This window comes from Amphibalanus amphitrite, unplaced genomic scaffold, assembly GCF_019059575.1.
Source record: "Amphibalanus amphitrite isolate SeventyFive unplaced genomic scaffold, NRLGWU_Aamphi_draft 000207F_arrow, whole genome shotgun sequence".
In the NCBI taxonomy this organism is placed as follows: Eukaryota; Metazoa; Arthropoda; class Thecostraca; order Balanomorpha; family Balanidae; genus Amphibalanus; species Amphibalanus amphitrite.
This window is the reverse complement of record NW_024881702.1, coordinates 656,356-676,962: the sequence shown is the minus strand read 5'-3', so window position 1 is coordinate 676,962 and position 20,607 is coordinate 656,356. Positions and strand designations below refer to the sequence as shown.

Genomic DNA, 20,607 nt, shown 5'->3' with positions numbered 1-20,607 from the left:
TAACATGTAGGGCTATCAAAATTTGTCAAAAAATGCTGGGGACCTTTCAAGACCTTTCATTACCTCAGGGACTTTAGGCGCGAGTTATTGTCGGAAACCAAGGGGGGGGGGTCCGTTTGACCCCCCAAAAGTGCAAGGGTTAAGTTGGAAGCGATAGTGCATATGTTACAGACCGTATGAAAACCCAGTCCGTTTGCAAACGGCCTGGCCCAGTCAGGCCGTTTGAAAACGGCCTGAAAAAGCCGGCCGTTTGCAAACCGCCTGAAATATCAGGCCGTATGAAAACGGCCTAGGCAGTTTGAAACGGCCTAGACAGTTTGAAAACGGCCTAGTCAGTTTTCAAACGGTCTGGCGAACTACAACAGCCTCTGAAGATTGAACTTAATGGATCCAGGTTGGTCGATGATCAGGTTGCATCCATGTGGATGTTTGGGCATTCCATGCCGAATGACTCGTCTACATACGTCGAACATTTTCTTACTGTGCTGATGCTCGGCCCGGCCGTTTTTCGACAATATTACTAATTATACAAGTTCACGGTCCGCCTGTGTACGGCCATCCAGTTGATAGTCTGGTGAAGCCACTGCTGGTGAGGTCTGGTGAAACGTATCACTACAAGACTCACCGATTTTATTTTGCGGCATAAAACGCCGGAGCGCGCAATGGACATCAGAGTTCACATCAGTGGCGCGGGAACCGGGGGGGGGGGGGGGGGGCTAGCAGGGGCTGAGCCCCTCCAACTTTTTGGCTGGGGGGGGGGGGGGCTCGTAATGTATTTGAGCCCCCCCCCCCGCTGGAGGAATCGAAATCTGAAATCTACCAACATAATTTCATAGATTCATACATAGGCGCGGGAACCGGGGGAGGGGGCAGTGGGGGAAGCTTGCCCCTACAGCTCTGGGGCCGTGGGGGCGGTGCCCCACAACTTTTCATGAGGTCAGGAACCGTTGGGGCAGCTTGTCCTCCACTAATTAGGGGTTGTGGGTTGCAAAGGAAGAAAACATGTTAGTGAAAGATCCACCTCTTTCACTGGCTCGGCAACTCATTTGGCAGATTAAAACCTTTATTCCAGGCTGCCAAAACGGTAGTTTCTTCACTTATCTGAGAAGGAATAGCGGACTTTTTTGCAAATATTTTCGTTTTTTTTTTGTTGAAAAGGCGTTGAGTTTTCATACGGCCTGTAACACATAGGCACCGCCGCAGCCGTCCGACACTATTCAGCGCTCTGGAACTGCAGCCCGCGCCGGCCGGAACCCGCCTGGGCCGCCGCCGGCTCCAGCCTGGGCGCTCCCGGCGCCCCCAGACGGCTCGGGGACAGGACGATTGTGATCGGCCGTACATGCATTATTCACGCTTGGACATTTCAATGTTACCGGGGAGCGTCGGCCGGGAGCCGCAAATGCCAGCATGTTGTGATGGCAACAATCCGAGGCCTCTAGCTGCATGCAGATACCTACCTGCGGCCGAAATACGTCACCCTGGGATCAGTGACAGTTCTGGGCTCCAAGACAGTCACAGACTGAGGAGTCATGGACAGTCCTCGGCTCAGTAAAAGGCCAGAGTCCTGGGCTGATGGCTCGCGCCCTGAGATCAGTGGCAGCCATGTTGAGTATTTGTACTCAGATCCATCCATTCATTCATCCAAGGATATAGTCATTCATCAAGCTGCGATCCTAACGATCTGAGGGCCGGTGAGCCGCCAGGGTCCTGCCGACCACGATGGAGGCTGGGTGGCCGGCTCTCCACGGCCGACGTCGGAGCACACGCCGCTGCCGCTAGGACATGCTCGCATTAGGCGGCCACTCCCGGAACAATGAGCAGCAGTCGCCGGCACACTGCAGCTGCAGCTCGCCAATTCAGTGACACGTATGGTTTATGCTGCAGAACACTTACAATTTAAATCGGCCGACAGCGATCACCACTGTACCCGGCCGCAGTTCGGCCATGCCTATGAATGAGTTATAAGCGTCGCTCTCCAGTCGCCGGCCCGTGCCGTGGCGGCCCCCACAGCTGCCGTCCTGGACAACAGCGGCCCCCACAGCTGCCGTCCTAGACAACAGCGGCCCCCACAGCTGCCGTCCTGGACAACAGCGGCCCCCACAGCTGCCGTCCTAGACAACAGCGGTCCCCACAGCTGCCGTCCTAGACAACAGCGGCCCCTACAGCTGCCGTCCTGGACAACAGCGGCCCCCACAGCTGCCGTCCTGGACAACAGCGGTCCCCACAGCTGCTGTCCTAGACAACAGCGGCCCCCACAGCTGCCGTCCTGGACAACAGCGGCCCCCACAGCTGCCGTCCTGGACAACAGCGGCCCCCACAGCTGCCGTCCTGGACAACAGCGGCCCCCACAGCTGCCGTCATAGACAACAGCGGCCCCCACAGCTGCCGTCATAGCCCCAACAGCTGCTGTCCTAGACAACAGCGGCCCCCACAGCTGCCGTCATAGACAGCAGCGGCCCCCACAGCTGCCGTCATAGACAACAGCGGCCCCCACAGCTGCCGTCATAGACAGCAGCTGCCCCACAGCTGCCGTCTCTCGACAACAGCGGCCTCCACAGCTGCCCTCCTGGACAACAGCGGCCCCCACAGCTGCCGTCATAGACAACAGCGGCCCCCACAGCTGCCGTCATAGACAACAGCGGTCCCAACAGCTGCCGTCCTGGACAACAGCGGTCCCCACAGCTGCTGTCCTAGACAACAGCGGCCCCCACAGCTGCCGTCCTGGACAACAGCGGCCCCCACAGCTGCCGTCCTGGACAACAGCGGCCCCCACAGCTGCCGTCCTGGACAACAGCGGCCCCCACAGCTGCCGTCATAGACAACAGCGGCCCCCACAGCTGCCGTCATAGCCCCAACAGCTGCTGTCCTAGACAACAGCGGCCCCCACAGCTGCCGTCATAGACAGCAGCGGCCCCCACAGCTGCCGTCATAGACAACAGCGGCCCCCACAGCTGCCGTCATAGACAATAGCGGCCCCAACAGCTGCCGTCATAGACAACAGCGGCCCCCACAGCTGCCGTCATAGACAGCAGCGGCCCCACAGCGGCCCCCACAGCTGCCGTCCTGGACAACAGCGGCCCCCACAGCTGCCGTCCTGGACAACAGCGGCCCCCGCAGCTGCCGTCCCTCGACCGCGGCGCCATAAAGAAAGGCCCGAACGGCGCCGTGGGACTCGGAGAAGAGCCCAAACCGTGGAGCGGCTAGGTTCCAGCGCCACCTCCTTCACCAACAGAGTCGACCTCGGAGGCTGGCCGGATTCTGTCGACGCGCTGCGAGTGTCTAACCCACTATAGGTACACCAAACAGCGCCCAGCGACCCGTGCGTCCATCCACCGCGCGCCGGAGTCGGCTCGGTGCGCCGGGCGCCAGTGCCGGCCGTGCCGCCCCTGCCACGCACCCCGCCGCGCTGGCCGGCCGGCCGGCGCTAGCAGCGGTGCAGCGCGGCCCGACCAACTGCCCATTCTAGGGGCTGTGAAATGCAGCGTCACCTCGTCACGGGTGATCGCGGACAGCGGCTGGTACACGACAGGAGAGGGAAACACTCCCCCTCTGCACGGCTGCCGGGGCGGTCACGCTGACACGCGCATGCAGAAGGCATGACCACCTACTATGGACGTCAAACCCCTTGAGATCCCACTTTTTTGCGATAATTTTTAAATGCGTCAACTCTCGTTGACAATATTCTGGCAATGTGTGTTTAAGAACCTGCCGAAACTTTTATTACTAAGGTATTTTGACACCAAACGATTATAAAAGGTACTTCTCATTCACTCGTAATGTTAAATTTCACGGAACGAATCTGCTGTTTGGGTAGAGGCTACGCGCTCATGGGGCGGAGCCACGCAATGACGTCAGCGCTAAGCTCCGCCCTACCCCTCCGGCGCTCCTTGCCCGGCGACCGGTCACTCGCGTCTCTCGCTCCATTCAGGCTTGATGGTGGGCGGTAGCTGGTAGTGGTAGCGGGCGCTGGTAGATGGCATTTAGAGGAGATGGCGCTGATGGCGGGACTCGAGTGTGGCCGAGCGCAAGCCTCTGCCCGGGCCTGAATTGACCTTAGCATTACGAGTGAATGAGAAGTACCTTCCATAATCGTTTGGCGTCAAAATACCTTAGTAATAAAAGTTTCGGCAGGTTCTGAAACATACATTGCCAGAATATTGTCAACGAAAGTTGACGCATTTAAAAATTATCGCAAAAAAGTGGGGTCTCAAGGGGTTTGACGTTCATAGTAAATCTATGATAAGTACATAGATCACCAACACGCACCTTGATGGATAACGTTATGATAGAGCCGTTGAGCAAGAAACGAGACCGGGGCTAAGACCGGCAAACCACACATGAAATGACACTGAAAAAGACAAGGATAGGTTTTACAGTTTCTCTTCCGCGCAGTGTACAGGTCTCGCGGGTTTTAAGCGTAGGTTTTGCCTTTCCGGCTATATCTTTTTCGTCTTCAGCTTTGTAGGCTTGAAGATGTGACCGATTTATTCGTTTAACTCCCTTTCATGATCATGGAAAAAGGTTTGATTGTATGCCGGCTAGTTTCGGAGAAATTAACGGAAAACCTCAAAATTCGCCGTTTGGGGCATTCTGACCGCGGCTTCCCTGCAGTCGCCTATGACTACAGTGGCGCCACCCGACGAGTAGGAGGCTGAAACACAGAGGCATGAATGAATCCAGCGCGTGGTGAACGGTGGATAGAGGCGGGACTCGGCAGAGGCTATCACTGCGGCCCGCGCAGGGCGTCCTTGGACAGCGGGCGAGCCTTCGGGCGGTGAGGCCAGAGGTCACGACAGCCAGGCTCTGTTTGGCATGAAGGGAGGGGAGGCGCTCGCCTCATCCAACTTGGCGGGTTTGGTGGTAGTGGTGGTGGTGTGGGGGGGGGGGCGGCAGGCGAGAGGGGCTAGAACGAACGGGATAAAATAGAATGGAAATGTCGTTCGTGCCATGGTCAACTTACAATATTGTTTACCTTATAATCATGTATTAACATTACGAAAGAACCCACCATATTAAATTGAGAAACATGCCTACAGGATATGTTATTTTTCGATGTTACCGCTTACTATTAATGGAAACCCTACTTCTTATTAGGGGTGATAAAATGAGCCCCTCCGCTCGGTTTTTCCTGAATAACTCGCGTAAGTAGTGGCGGATAACAGCGAAGCTTTCAGGGCCGTAAGTTATTTTTCTCACCATAAGTAAATAATACCCATGCGGTCAGGAGCCAGGATAAGTTCAGGCCATCTGCAATTAAAAGTTTACACCTACCCTGAAAATTTCATGACCCTGACCAAAATGACCTTTGGTCTGTGACCAGTTTTTAGAGCCCATTACAGGCCAGAATGGGCATGCGGCGTGTCAGGTCTCATTAACCGTTCGTTTCTAGACTTGTGATTAGAAACGTCCCAACATGTGAAATTGTGTTTGGCCCCTTGTGTCTTATTTGGCCGGGACCAGCGCAGGAACTTGGCCGGTGCCTTCAGGGCTGCTTAACTACAAATTTGCCGATCTGCGGAGCGCAGGGACACGATCTGTCCACGTTGAAAACCATTCGGAATGACATTGCGGCACAGCTAATCTTCAAGGTTTCCGCGACCCTAGAATATCTGCTGTTTAGCTGCCGGTTTCTGGTCACATTACCTAAAGGCGAGGTCACTAGCGATGGAAATGGAAACACGTTGAACAGGCTAGTGAGAAGGATTCAGAGAAGATGAGAAGCAATTTCAAAGTTCTCTATCTGGTCGTGTAGAGGAAAGACGGCGCTACAAAACTGCAAACTGGGATTTTCAAACTTGTGAGATTTTGACCCCCCAAATAAAAAAAAATTGGTCTGTTACAAAATAGCAAAAACCTCAAACGTTTTTCGAATTAAAAAAAGGAATATAATAGAACAAACATGGAATATAATTAAAGAACATGGAATATAATAGTCCCTGATTTCTTCGATCTACCTAACAAATTGTAGATCGATACCTCCTTTTTTGGCCAAGTTTTAGCGAAAAAAAAACTTCGAAATTGGTGACGTCAATTTTTAACTCATTTTTTTTAGCAATTCTAGACCACGTAGCGCAAAACAAAGACCACCACATTAGCCTTATTTTTCTCACCATAAGTAAATAAATACCCATGCGGTCAGGAGCCAGGATAAGTTCAGGCCATCTGCAATTAAAAGTTATCGTTATCAAGCCCTACCCTGAAGATTGCATGACCCAGCTGCGTGACGAGCTGCATCGAATCGATACCCATTTTATGCAAAAATATCAAATTAAAAAATTTGACCAAATTTGACCTGACCTTTACCTGACCTTCACCAGAACATAACCTAAACTGGCCCCAAAGGCTGCCTGACCCACATAATCGCATTTGTCATGTAAAATGAACCAGAAAACATGCATCACATAATAGTTATTTTCATATTGTGACCCTCAGTGACCTGACCTCTGTGACCTGACCTGGTATCAGTGACCCCAAATTACAAAATATGTGTTTGACGAACAATTCCCCATCGAAAATTGTCATTCATCGATTCCTTATCGATTAATGGCATGTATTTTACTCGATTTTAAAGCATATTTCTTGAAATGCCTGTAAACGGTGAAAATTCGACATTTGACCTGACCTGTGACGTCATCGGTTTGACTGAGGTCAATGAAATTGAGCCAAAAGATATTTCCTCGTTAGGACCATCCAACACAGTTTGCTGCTTGTCGCTATTTTGCGTGGTTCTCGAGATCTTGGGGGGGGGGGCAAATCCCCCCCATGGGACCGATGCTTGGTAGACCTTAACGGGGCGCGGGTTAAATGACAGAACTGTTCCCAAGAAATAACACTACAGTCGTCTCCCGGCCTCAATGGTAAGCGGCTAAAACTTTGAACGACTACCTATGAATCGGCACGCTGCCGGCTCACTCCGCCCGCCGCTGGCTACGGGTGGCCTTTACCGTTCAATGCCGATTGGCCAACGGCCGAGGTCGTGCGCTGGTCAGCACGCAGAGAGGACGGGACGCGGTAGTGCACATTGTGAGTGACCTCTGACCTTTCCCCGTCCCCTGGCCGCATGCCGTGTCGCCGGCCCAGACGACAGAAACCGGTTCTAGCCTCTACGCAGGCTGCCACTCTGACCCTTCCCTCCCCACTTTACTATGTGTCGTAGTACGCACTCGCGAGTAACTGGGCGGAGCGAATGGTCACCGATACAGAGGCGGAACTGGTTGCCCTCCCGCTCGCCGAGCCACCTACCGCTAAAACCCGCGAGACCTGTACATACACATCTGACATCATCCACCGACCAAACACCGGTTCGCCAAACCGAACAACAAAATTTCTTGATACAATAGCCAAAACTTTCCTCTTGAAGCTTCCGCCGGGCGAGACATAAATTGAGCACGCCACCCTCCGCGCAAGTGCCGCCGCCGGCTGCATGGGCTGATCCGAGGCCGGGCAGCTGGGCTGGGCGGAGCACCGCCGCCACCCGCCGGGAGCCGGCCGCGCGACACCACACCGTGGCCCGAACGGCCAGCTCCGCGGGCACAGACAGCCGGCGGCCGGAGCAGGACAATACGCCAGCCCCCCGCACCCGACGCCAGACCGCGGGCGACACCATTCAGCAGTGCATGTGTCCGACACAGCCGCCGCGAGCACGGGCCTCCGGCGGACTGCGCGCCGCACTCGGCCAGCAGTCCAGCGAGCACGGCCCTCCGGCTGACTGCGCGCCGCACTCGGCCAGCAGTCCAGCGAGCACGGGCCTCCGGCTGACTGCGCGCCGCACTCGGCCAGCAGTCCAGCGAGCACGGGCCTCCGGCGGACTGCGCGCCGCACTCAGCCAGCAGTCCAGCGAGCACGGGCCTCCGGCTGACTGCGCGCCGCACTCAGCCAGCAGTCCAGCGAGCACGGGCCTCCGGCTGACTGCGCGCCGCACTCGGCCAGCAGTCCAGCGAGCACGGGCCTCCGGCTGACTGCGCGCCGCACTCGGCCAGCAGTCCAGCGAGCACGGGCCTCCGGCTGACTGCGCGCCGCACTCGGCCAGCAGTCCAGCGAGCACGGGCCTCCGGCTGACTGCGCGCCGCACTCGGCCAGCAGTCCAGCGAGCACGGGCCTCCGGCTGACTGCGCGCCGCACTCGGCCAGCAGTCCAGCGAGCACGGGCCTCCGGCTGACTGCGCGCCGCACTCGGCCAGCAGTCCAGCGGAACGCAGCCGAGCCGTCCGGCGAGGCCGGCGGCCACCCACTCACTGTGACCGCCGCGTCGCTGCATCCACCACAGTTCTTAAATCCTCACCAACAGGCGCTCACTTTGGGCTTGAAAACCGGGACTCAGTAAAGGTATTTATTTTCTTACGAGTCTCACACAACTGTCAATATTACCACAAACGCTCGTGGTATGTCTGGGGCGGCACCCACGGGGCCGGGCGCCGGAGACGGAGATGCGGCAGCGGCCCATCGTGGGCCGGTCCGCAGCCAATGCCCTGGTACAGGTGCCGGGCGGCCGGCCGGGTCGGGCCAGGCGACCGGCGCGCCGCCGGGAATGCTGAGCCGGCCGGCCGGCGGAGTCGGCGCCGCGCCGGACACAGCCGCCCTAAATCGGTACAAAGGCGGCACGCTTGGCTAGCCAGCAGATGTGAAAGACAAATAAAGACATGAAACCGAATGAGGAGTACAAGTTGGCTGCGCGTCGGCCGGTGCCGGGCGGCGGCGCTCTCCGCCGGCGCCGGCGGCTCTCTGGTCCGTATATCGCAACACCGCACAGTGGGCGCCGCGCTACTGCGGCCGCGCCGGGCCGCCGCGAGCCCCGCGCGGCGCCCCGCGCGCGCCGCCGGCCGGGCCGCCACGGCCGGCGCGGTAGGGCCGCTCGGCGCCGGCCGGGCCGCCGCGGCTCGGGCCCGCCCGCTCTGCGCGTCTCTGCTCGCCGTAGCCGCCTCGGCTGGAGCGCGGAGGACGGTCGTAGCCGCCCCGGCCGCGGGCGCCGAAGCCGTTGGAGGGTCCGCGACTCCTGGCGCCTCCGCGGCCGCCCCGGTAGCCGCCTCGCCGACCTGAGAACAGATGGGAGCGCAGTTAGTTGGCGGACAGTAGTCGGACGGCGGAACGACCCGGGAGAACCCACCATTAATGGACAACCGCCCTGATACTCCAATATCAGTGCCACTTCCCATTATAATCTTAAGTTTGCTTCGCGCCCTGTCGCCATCTACATAGACGCAGAAGAAGCCACGAAGGTCGACCGACTGCCCCGATCGGACACATCACCTGGACACGAATAAGTCGCTATGTTTAGCCATCACGGGGATGCATCAATATGACATTCAAGTGCCTTGGTGGTAGGAAACCCTGGAGGGCACTCATATGTTTCGCGATTTCCTCTTCGCTCGCCCCTTGCAGTTTCGTTTCCCCTTCGATTGCTCGATTAAGTACAGCGTGTGCCACACAGTAAGTCGACTCGTGAGCGGAACATAACACGGCCGGCCGAAGACCAGCGGCCCGTCAGCCTAGCTGGGTAGGACAGACAGAGATCCGGCGCCACACGGCTGAGTGTTGGCCTGCCGGCACGGGCAGCCGCTCGGGCCGCACTCACCGTCTGCTCCGCCCCAGTGGCTGTCGCCGCCGTTCTCCCAGGTGTCCGTTTTGCCGTTGTCCCAGGTCTGCGAGGCGCCGCCGTCCCACTGGCCGATCTCGGTGTCGCGCTCGCCGTCGCCCCAGGTGGCGCCGCCGCCGCTAGCCGCCGGCGCCGGGTCCGCCGCACGCGACGCCCACGCGTTCACCTCGGGTGCGGGCGGCGCCGGCTCGGCGGGCGCGGGCGCGGGCGCGGCGGCGGCGGGCGGGGCGGGCGCGGCGGCCGGCGGCGGCGGCGCCGCCGGCTCGTGGTTCGGCAGCGGGATGGGCGGCGGCGGGTTGGGCGTGGTGTCCACCACTGCGCCGGCGTACACGGCGTTGGCGGCGGCCAGCTCGGAGAGTGCTGCCGCCGCCGGCAGGCCGGCGAAGTTGGTGTTGGTGAACGTCTGCGACGGGATGGCGTGGTACTCGGCCGCCGGGAAGCGCACGGCGGCCGGCTCCACGGCTGCCGGCTCGGCCGGCCGCAGCAGCTCAGATTCCTGCAGGAAGTTGATGCTGGGCTGCGGTGGTGGCGCCGGCGCCGCCACCGGCACCGGCATCGGCACGGGCACCAGGCCGGCCGGCGGCGCGGCGGCGGCAGGGTGCAGCAGCACCTCCTGCGGGTAGGGCGGCGAGTCGCCGGCCGAGCCGGGCGCCGGGCCCGGCGCCAGCGCCACCTGCCCGGCCGGCGGCTCGGCGGCGGCCGGCTCCGGCGGCTCAGCGGCCGCCGCCTCGGGGACGGCCGGCGCCGCGCCCTCCGGCTGCAGCCCGTTCTCCGGCTCCGGCTCTGGCTCCGGCTCCGGCTCCGGCTCGGCCTCCGGCTCCGGTTCGCTCAGCACGCCGCTCTCGAACACGGCCTCCAGTGTCTTGGCCAGCGCCTCGTAGGTGGTGCCGGATATTTTCTTTTGCGACCGGTCGGCCAGCCTGAGCAGGTGCTCGGCAGCCGTGGACAGCTGGTCCTGCGGCACGACACGCGGCGGCCCGGTCAGCGCCGACGCACACACATCACACACTCACGGCAACACAATAGCCCATAACCCCCCCCCCCTCCCCAGATAGTTATGCGCGCCAGCACCAGGAGATCACAGTAGAATCTCCCGGTAGATTTTAGCAGCAAAAGCCCGGCGTGCTCACAGTCACCCAACGGGCCGTGCCACCGCACACTGGTCGGAAACGCTCCAGCGAGAGGCCAGCGGCCTTTCCGCAAAAGTTTTTTGCTTGTTATTCCACAACTAGTGAAGCAAACTCCATAAAACTTTGCATACCTTCTCTGTCATATGTGAGCTATCATTTGGATGTCAGACACTAAATATATGACGTGAATCTGTTAAGTTATGACGTCATAATTGAGTATAATACAGGATCTAGCACCACTTTAAGTCAACAAGGGAAATTGGGAGCTGCTATTCGGGCACCGGGAATGGTTTCATGCACTCCTTGCAAGGTCCAGTGCTTCACTTTAGCATTGTTGACTTTGCGTGACGTCATTTATGACGTCACTAAGGCCATATTAGGTTTTCGTCAATAACTCCTGATCAGATGGAGCTAGAGAGTCGGGAAAGCCACCATAGGACTCAGGAAGACCTGCCGAATCGAATGATATACGATATGACCTCCTTCAACCATTTTCGTGACCTGAGGGGCTCCGACCTGACCTTGACCCGAGGTTAACACCTTAAGTTGACTTCACCCGAACACCAAGTATAGCATTCAACGCGCCTGAGCTAGACAAACACGATGATGCCAAAATCGCGGCAGTGCGACAATTTTTGGCAAAGTAATTAACCTAAAACCGAGCCCGTGCCTTGTGGCACTTACCTGACCTAAGAGGCCACTGGCTGACCTAAGACCTTAAAATCGGGTAGTACCTAATTGTTGCGTCTTATAACGGCACACAAGCTCGTTTTTTCCGCGAGGCTCTAGCTCAATTAGAGGCGAAACGGCGAGGGAGTTGTACCAACCCTCCCCGGTCAATATAGAAAACCAATCGGTCCGGCCAGGGTTAAATACCGGAATTGTGATCTAATGTAAAAAGACGGCCCAAGGTAACCCGACGTCAGTGACAGGTGTCCTATATTTGCAGCGTCTTATATTCACGAAGGTTTCAATTTCCACTTTCTTCAGCCGAGTGATGGCTGTCAATAGCAAGGCTCTCTAAATGCAAGCCGTAATCGCCACGCAATATGTGGAAGGCTTTTGATGTCAATGCATACATAAATGCATACATAAAACGCGCTTTTCACAAAATTCATAAACTCAAGCGCATCTGTTTTTAATGACCAGTCAACTACGCATGGATGCGTGCAGGCCACACAGGTCAGCGTAAGCCGGGCGCGGCGGCCGAGCCGAAACTGGGGCGGGGCGGGCGGTACTTGGGTAGGAAGAGCGGCTCCTGCAAATTTTGCGCAAATATGCGCAGTTAGCTTTTATGTTGCCCTGGTGTAAATTTAAATCCTGCTTCAGCTCACAAAAAATCAGAGTGGGACTAGATGGGACTACCTGTTGTTTCCTTACCTAAACTTTGCAGTTATATTCCAGAATCACTGTAGGAGAGCCTTCATAAAAAAGCTACAGTAAATCATAGTTAGGGAAAAAGTATACCAAAAATTTTGCACTGACCAGTCGGCAACTTCATAACGAACATTTTGATGCATAATATGTGGGATTTCAATTTGGTGTCTATCAGCAATAAGACTCTGAATATCCGGCTCAAGAAACCTCTTGCTCCGCGTCAGTTTCCGAGTTCCCGGATACCCCATCTTTGGGGGCTGATTACAGTTATTTTTGGTCACCCGGATTAGTTTTCTTGGCCTAAGTATAATAATTTGATCAATTTCAAATCGATCTATATAAAAAATAATCCGAAACTCCGGAATCGCCCGTGGCCTCTCGTGAGGGCGTTTCCGACCAGTGTGCACCGGCCGACTGCACCTGGCTGCGGCTGCCGACTGTTCCCCGCAGCTGCGCAGCATCCCCGCCAGCAGCACCGCGCACCCAGCGCCACAGCGACTCGAACCCGGGCCCTCCCTGCCCGAGTCAGGGGCACTGTCTCCCGACTCTGAGTCAGCTGCCAGCTATAACTACGGCGCAGGTGTCAAACTGAGCCGGTCCAGGGGAGGGGAGGGGAGGGTAGGGCCGGCCCTCCCACCGCCGGGCAGCGCCCACCTTGAACGGCACGTCCGTGTCCTCGCGGCTGGGGGTGACCAGCTTGAAGATGGTGTCGATCTGCTGCAGCGCCGCGTCGCTCAGCTGCGGGGCGCCGCGCGCGCCCGCCAGCAGGTCCTCTCGCACACGGTCATCGATGCCCATCAGTGTGTCCTGTGGACGGGGCGTCAGTGAGCAGTAGCACTTCCCGGCAGGGTCCGTCCACAATGTCCAGCGCCGGCTGCGGTCAGCCCGTGGCCGCCCTGTTCACGGTGTACAGTGTAGAGACCGCCCGCTCCAATTCCAGATAGCAGTATCCCTCCCATCCCCAACAGCATCGGCCGTCACAGCCGACACAGAGCGATACACAAACACCGACACAGCGCAGTACACAAACACCAACAGTCGACACAGAGCGATACACAAACACCGACACAGAGCGATACACAAACACCGACACAGCGCCGTACACAAACACAAACACCGCCACAGAGCGATACACAAACACCGACACAGCGCAGTACACAAGCACCGCCACATAACGATACATCAGTCATGCAAACTTCTCTGCCGCGCAGCGACTCAGCGCGTGAGCTGACGACCCTCTGCCCTCCTGCCGACTGACCTGGAGCATCAGGATGCGCCGCACGCGCTCCAGGTCGTGCTGCAGCCGCTCCTGTTTGGCGGCCTGTTTGCGCTGCCGGTCGAGCTTGGCGTGCTCGTCGTGGTGGGTCTGCAGGCGCGCCAGCGTCTGCTCCAGGAAGGTGATGTTGCCGGCCACCTCGGGCAGCTTGGCGGCCGCCTGCACCTGCTCCACCTCCAGCTGCTTCTCCAGGCCAGCGTCCAGCTTCTCCTTTATGGCCGTCAGGTTTTTCTGCAGCGCCACCGGCCATGCGCACGTCAGGCAAAGGTAACGACGGAGAACAAGCAGGGCTATCAATTTCAGCCAAGACCTGGTTGAAACTGGTTTAAACCAGGGTTGGAAGGGAAAGGCAAAACTGGTTTTTGCCAGTGGTTTTAATCAGGGGCGTCGCTACGGCTCCCTGACTTATACGGACACATTCTGTTGGTCGCCACACTCGTCTGAGACGTTAGCCTCATCAATTGTTATCTGCACTGCAGTCAACCAAACGTTCTGCGTTTCGCATGCCGTATTCAACGGGAAATCAAATTTGAATGGAGACTCGCGGGCCGTAGGTTGCCGAATCCTGCTCTAAAGTCTAAATAATCGAATAACAGGTAAACACGACACATAAAATCGGAAAATTTCCACCCATGACCCCTCGTAATGTCCTCAAGGCCATCTCAGGTCATGGAAGGTCTCCAGCAGTTTTGACCATCACTTTTGATAGAGACATGCTAGAGCGATGAATACGCCTTAGTTCAATGACCTTGACCTGCGGTCAAGTTTTCAAAATGATCTTTGAAAGTCAAACTATAGTTCATTCGACGCACCCCGACGAGAGGAGCACAAAGCTGGCAAAAGCAATACCGTGGCATCTTGGGTCAAAAGTTATTAAAGATAAACATTCTTCATTGTAACGGCTCAGTAGTGGTGTGTGTTTACCCCCCCCGTCCCGGCGCCGGTTAAGAGTTTTTACCCTCTGGAGGCTAGGCCGTTGGTCTTGGAAAAAGCTGAGGAGGCTAAATGATAGGGTTAATTTAAACTTTGTTACACATTTTCTATCTTTTAATATAGGACGAACGGTATTCTATATAAAATAATGTTTGGCGAGGAATCTTATTACGCGTTGGCCACTCATATTGCGTAGTTTAACCCTCGCCCTGGCAGAGCATTTTTCATAACACGGCCTAACAGGGGGGGGGGGGGTCGATGCGACCTCCCCTTCACGATTGGCTCCTATGGCACATAGTAACACCAAATTTGGTAGGTAAGTGGGCGGCCCACTGGCGGTCCCAGGGGGGGGGGGGGGGCACGGGGGCCACGGCCCCCCCTTTGGTGCTGAAAGGTGGGGCCATACTATCTTTTGGCCCCACCTTTCAGATCGAACAAAAGTCCTAGAAAAGCTTTTCGTATGTTTCATTTTCTTTCTTGCACCATCAAAGGACGTAAATTTCACTCATGAGTGGGCTCAGTTTCGCATTCTGTCAATTTGGTGGTCAGCGTCGCTGGCACCGGTTCACGAGTATGGCCGGATCTTATACGGAATATCAGCGTGGGTTTACTTGAGGCTCTCGTAGGCCCAGCAATGGCTGGCGGGTTGGTGCTGTGCACCTCAGAAGCCCGGTGGTGACGCCGTATGCCGGCTTGGTTTCTTAAGGATTAGCGTGGGAACTCCGGGGCCTGCATAGAGTTTGCATGAGCTAGTATGTAATCTCAGAGGCATGTGTGTAATGTGTACACAGTGGCGGTCGCGGGGGTGGGGGGGCATCAGGGCCATGCCCCCCCCCCAAGGTCAATAAAGTGGGCCATCATATCATTTGCCCCTCCCCCCTCAAACAACCAATGGGCCCCCATATAGGTGTATGGGGCCCTGGCAATTATTCGATCGTCACGAAGCTAAAAAAAACCCACGCCCAGCTATTAATATAGCTCCCACACCGGTCTTTGAGCGTCCTACACTGACCTCTGAGGGAACGTCAGTGGCGGTCAAGTGCCCACGTTGACCGCTAAGAGCCTACATCAACCTCTGAGACCCCACATCTGGCCTATGAGGGCCCCTAACAGGCCTCAGGGGTCCCAACCGGCGTCTGAGGGTCTCACACCGGTCTCTGGTGGCCTTATTTCTGTCTGTGGTGTCCCAAGACGAACCTTAAGGTGCCAATGAGGGCCCCGCACTGGCTGCTGAAGACCCGATGCCGGCCTCTAAGGGCCTGCATTGGCATTTGAGGAGGGCCCATCTTGGCCTTTGAGGGCCCTCTGCTGGCCTCTGGGGTCTAACGACGGCTCATGCCGGTCTTTTAGGGCCCCACGCTGACCTCTGAGGGCCCATGTTGGCCTGTAATAACCCACATTAGCCTCTGAGAGCCCAACTCGGTCACTGATTGTCTCAAACTACTGGCCTTTGTAGTTTGCAGGCCCTGTACTGGTCTCTGAGGGCCCTAAACTGGCCTCTACGTGAAAACATATATGGGTGGGTTTCTGAAGATCAGAGGGCTCACGCAGTCTCCGGCACAGCCTTACGTTGGTCCTGATCGAGATTACTTTGCGTCCTGATGGTCCGGCGCAGATTCCCTCATATTTCGACGTCGGGACCCCATGAGCCGGTGTGGGTCCTGGGGCTGGCAGAGACTGATGAAGTCCTTAGGGCTCAGGGCCAGTCTTTTTAGCAGTAAGACTAGGCAGGTTGAGTGAGCCCCAATAGAGCCGCTGCGAAGCCCCGCAAGAGTCGCGCGCAGCCCTCAGATGCCAATTTTGAAAGCTCGGAACCTGTGGGGGGTCTCCAGAGGTCGGTCGGTGTACCTACTCTCTCCCGCCGCCACACAACTAGGTATGTTACCTATATGAGTAAATGTCATAGTCTGAAAATGCTCTCTGGGTTTCACATGCTTGTTCAAAGCAAGAGGTATCTGTACTTTTACGAATTGTTTTATAGTGGTAAGGTCATGAATCCGCGTGCCTGACCTTCCAGTATACCTATGCTACACCGATCCGTCGTCATGGTGCAGTGGGCCGACCGGTGGAAGCACCGTGGGACGGGAAATGGAACTGGTGATTTTGCCTTAAATTGAGCTTAAAAATTTCACGCAAGAATCAGATGGATGAAGCATAAGTAATGCCAACTGCGCGGCACCTCGTGGACGTAAAAAATTAGCCGATCACCCCCCCCCCCTCCCGGTGACGGATAAATGTTATGTCCCGCGAGTGTGACTTTGGCCCCCCCTTTTGCTAGCGGCTGCGACCGCCAGTGAGTGGGCCCGCTAGAGTTCTCGCCCTTGTGCAAATTTGGTTGCTCCAGGTCAATATTAGTTTGATGTAATATTATTTGTAATATTATTTGTATTGTAATATTAATGTAATATTAATATTATTTCAAATGTAATATTATTTGTATAATGTAATATTATTTGTATTGATGTAAAATTTCGCCCTAAAACAGGTCAAAAGTTTTTCGCTTATAACCTTTGATCTAATTAACCCGCATCGGGCCGGGGGGAGGGTGTTTGAACACCCCCTTCAGTTTTTGGCACACATGTTCATTCATCTTTTCTACACATGTTGTGAAAATTTCAGACCCAGGGCTCTCAAAGTCAGGTCACCAGGTCAGGTCAAGTGACCTTACCTCAGAAAAAGTTTCAATCCTCGTCATAGCTACACCGACTGAACGATCGCTTTGAAACTTTCAGTGATCTTTTTAAACAAAAACCATCATCGTATATTGACTCAACATACAAAAGAAAAACAATTCGAAACACTGAGCAGAGAAATATACCAAGGAACGCCTCGCATACGACAGTCACCTGTAAGCAAACGCCTATTACTTCTGGCGTTCGCTCGATCCACATTAATCGGAATAGGCGCTGGCGTCTTACGCACGATGCTTGGCAAACACTTCCTCCTCCAGGCATTTGTCACTTCTTTCTTAGCGAAGTTAAACACCGCCTCCCTTTCCCCGGTCACCGATATTGGCTTCCTGGCCGGCCGCCATGAGCTTGATAGCCAACCGCTGTCAGCTCGCAATCCTACCGATATCGACTCGCCAGCCAGCAGCCATCGGCTTGCCAGCTAGCCACCATTGGCTTACTAAGCCGTCGATAGCATCTCGCTAGCCAGTCGCCAGCAGCCCGCTAGCCTGCCGATATCAGCTCACTAGCCAGCTGTCGGAATCTTATTGGCCTTTTCAACGAAAAAAGAAAACATTTGCAAAAAAAGTGAGGTATTCCATCCAAGCCGAGTGATGAAACTACCGTTTTGGCAACCTGGAATAAAGGTTTTAATCTGCCAAATGAGTTGCCGAGCCAGGAAAGAGGTGGATTTTTCACTTGCATGCTTTCTTCCTTTGTGACCCACAACCCCTGGAGGGATCCAGAGCGTCGTAAGCCTCGTCGTAGCTGCGACGTGTCGCAAGTTGTGTAGTAAGGCGTTTTTGGAGGGATCAATCGATGAGTAACGTTACTTAAGTAGTAAAGTCTGTCGCAAGTTGCCTGATTTGCGACACAACTACGAATTTGAAATAGCAGTCGTAAGTTGTGTCGCAAGTTAACCTTGCTTTGAGGAAAAGGTCACAGGTCAAAGGTCATTCGGGTCATGGTCACGAAATTTAGATGGTAGGTGTAAAATTGTTTGAACTTGAGATCCTGAAAATTTGGTTACAATCCGTTGACGCTAACGCGAGTTATAGAGCTTGAACCGACGGGTCGTCTGTCAGGGCTCAATCCGTGCCAGCGAGAGTGTTGAAAATGGTGCATAATATGTTATATTCACATTCAGTGGGTTATTCAGAGATATAAAGTAGCCTTACACCATTCCAGCAACTACTTGAGAGTCCAGAAAGGCGGTCTTGGACGTTGCGGAGGGCACCCCCAAAAAGATTCTCCCAATTCCAAAAACAACGTGTCCCAGATGACCCCCATGACCTCCAGTTGAGCTCTGTGATGACCCCAGTTGACCTCTGTGATCTGCCGTGTCTCAGATGACCTCCGCGACCTCCAATTGAGCTCTCATTACTCCGAGCTGACTTCTGTGACCTGACGTGTCCCAGATGACCTCCAATTGAGTTTTGTGATGACCCCAAGTTGACCTCTGTGACCTGACATGTCCCAAATGACCCCTGTGACCGCTAAGTGACCTCTCTGATAACCCCAAGCTGACCTCTGTGACCTGACGTGTCCCAGATGATCTCAAATTGAGCTCTGTGAACATGTCTCATATGACCTCTGTGACCTCTACGTAACCTCTATGATGACCCCAGTTGATGTCTGTGACTTGACATGTCCCATATGACCTCTAATTGAGCTTCTATGACTCCGAGCTGACCTCTGTGACCTGACATGTCCCAGATGATCTCCAATTGAGCTCTGTGATGACCCCAAGTTGACCTCTGTGACCTGGCATGTCCCATATGACCTCTGTGACCTCTAAGTGACCTCTCTGATGACCCCAAGCTGACCTGTGACCTGACGTGTCCCACATGACCTCTATGACCTCCAATTGAGCTCTGTGATGACCCCAAGTTGACCTCTGTGCAGGGGTGTCATTTTCCAAAAATGATTGGTAGGGCCCAAAGGCGGCGGCCGGCCATACTCGTATGTGACGGGGCTTACAAAGTAGGAATCCTCGGTCAGACTTGATGGATCCACTGGTAGGTACTTTGCACGGTACTTTCAAGACAGACTGTACAGTCCAATGTTGGAAACAAGGTCCTTTGCTGGTCCCATTCGGGTTCAAACGATGTTATTCTCCTTTACAAATTTATACTACGGCACCTGAAATTTCCTAAACTTCCGGCCTGCGTGAAGAAAAATTGCTATTATTACACATAAAACATGCAGCTATAGCTGCATAAAGTGATTGAGAGAACACATTTTAACAACTGTCACATTTAGTAGGCCAAATATGTGATTTTCCTGGTGAGTGTTCTACAAGCTGGCCGGTTCTCCGGACAGATTTTATGCTCCGGGATCAGGACCAAAATTCACAATTCCAACATTGGTACAGTCTGTCTTAAAAGTACCGACTGTACAGTCTGTCTGAAAAGTAGGTACCACCACCAAAGTAGGCACCATTTTAAGACAGACTGTACAGTCTGTCTGAAAAGTAGGTACCGCGCAAAGTGACAGTGACGTGCCCTAATCCATGAAGAAGAAGAAGAAGAAGCAAAGTGACAATGGATCCATCAACTCAAACTTGGCAGTCCTTCATCAGTCAGGCTTGATGGATCCACAGTCACTGCACGGTACTTTTAAGACAGACTACCTACATACCCTTTATAAAGAAAGCTTTACTTTTAAGTGTTGATGGTACCATTTCAGAACGACTGATGTATGCGCAAATAAATCCAAGCATATATATTCAGCGTATTTTTGCCTGCTACACGTGGTCCCTAACGACAAAGAAAGCCATAATAGTAGACCAATATGGCGCAAAAACGGAACAGTTTCCTACGCCCGTTTTACTTACTTTACGCTGCTCCATATTCTTGATCTTGAATTTAAGATATGTCATAGCCTTTTGGAAGGGATCGGCGTTCTCAGAAGCCATGTTTTCCTGCTTGACTTCGACGGAAGGCATTTTGTTAAAGAAAGCAACGTACGAGCGCCCCCGCAAGACGACGGAAGTGAACTTCACAGCAACTCACAGCTACCATATGACATGTGAAGCCTTTCTATAGAGGAATTTCCCTAACCTGTTTTCCCATTGCGTATCTATTTGTGCCTATTTATTAGGTACTGCAATTTTTACCTTTCTTAACCGTACGTTGTTGTGAATGGGACAAAGGTCATTTGGCATATAGCAAGTGTCAAGACCTCTGTCAGCATTTTAGGTATTTAATATGACGTCACTTTGAATAATATTTCGTCTTTTGCAAATAACATTACTTCACGCAAATAGTGCTGCCATATCTCACAAAGCGTTTTCATACTGGCGCACTTTGATGTGATCTGTGATAGTGTCTGTGATTCTGGAATTTGGAATTATTCAAGGCCCTAAATACAAGGTTGCACGGACTAATTTCTACTAAATCTACCAGAATATAGTTTCATGGTTGGGTATTTTAATAACTAGTCAATCAAAACTTCTTTATTATTTTCTCGTTATCATTTATAAGCAATTTTATCAATTGACTTTCAATTTGCTTGCCTTTTACTGGCAAAATAACTTTCTAGTATTGGGTCAACATAGTTGTGTAGCAGTAGGAACCATATCTGGCAAAACCCCAATGCCTACATACAGCAGAAAAGCAGCCACCAGGTG

General features: G+C 54.5%; 1 protein-coding gene across 1 annotated transcript; it reads right to left on the bottom strand.

The window, feature by feature from the left end:
* Positions 1-8,314: 8,314 nt before the first annotated feature.
* LOC122385085 (translation initiation factor IF-2-like) lies at positions 8,315-19,971 on the bottom strand. Its single transcript, XM_043373089.1, has 6 exons — positions 19,813-19,971; positions 13,357-13,605; positions 12,753-12,905; positions 9,853-10,546; positions 9,571-9,707; positions 8,315-9,031 (listed from the first exon to the last, which is right to left on the bottom strand). Exons 1-6 carry the CDS (start codon positions 19,921-19,923, stop codon positions 8,363-8,365), a joined length of 2,013 nt encoding a protein of 670 aa, XP_043229024.1. The 5' UTR covers positions 19,924-19,971; the 3' UTR covers positions 8,315-8,362.
* Positions 19,972-20,607: the final 636 nt, after the last annotated feature.

Bases quoted from the DNA above. Each gene is read 5' to 3' on its own strand.
- LOC122385085 (XM_043373089.1), bottom strand. From the start codon at position 19,923: ATGCCTTCCGTCGAAGTCAAGCAGGAAAACATGGCTTCTGAGAACGCC. The intron at 13,606-19,812 runs GTAAGTAAAACG...GTGGCGCTGCAG, and splicing joins AGAATATGGAGCAGCGTAAA to AAAAACCTGACGGCCATAAA. The intron at 12,906-13,356 runs GTCAGTCGGCAG...CCCCGTCCACAG, and splicing joins GGCGCATCCTGATGCTCCAG to GACACACTGATGGGCATCGA.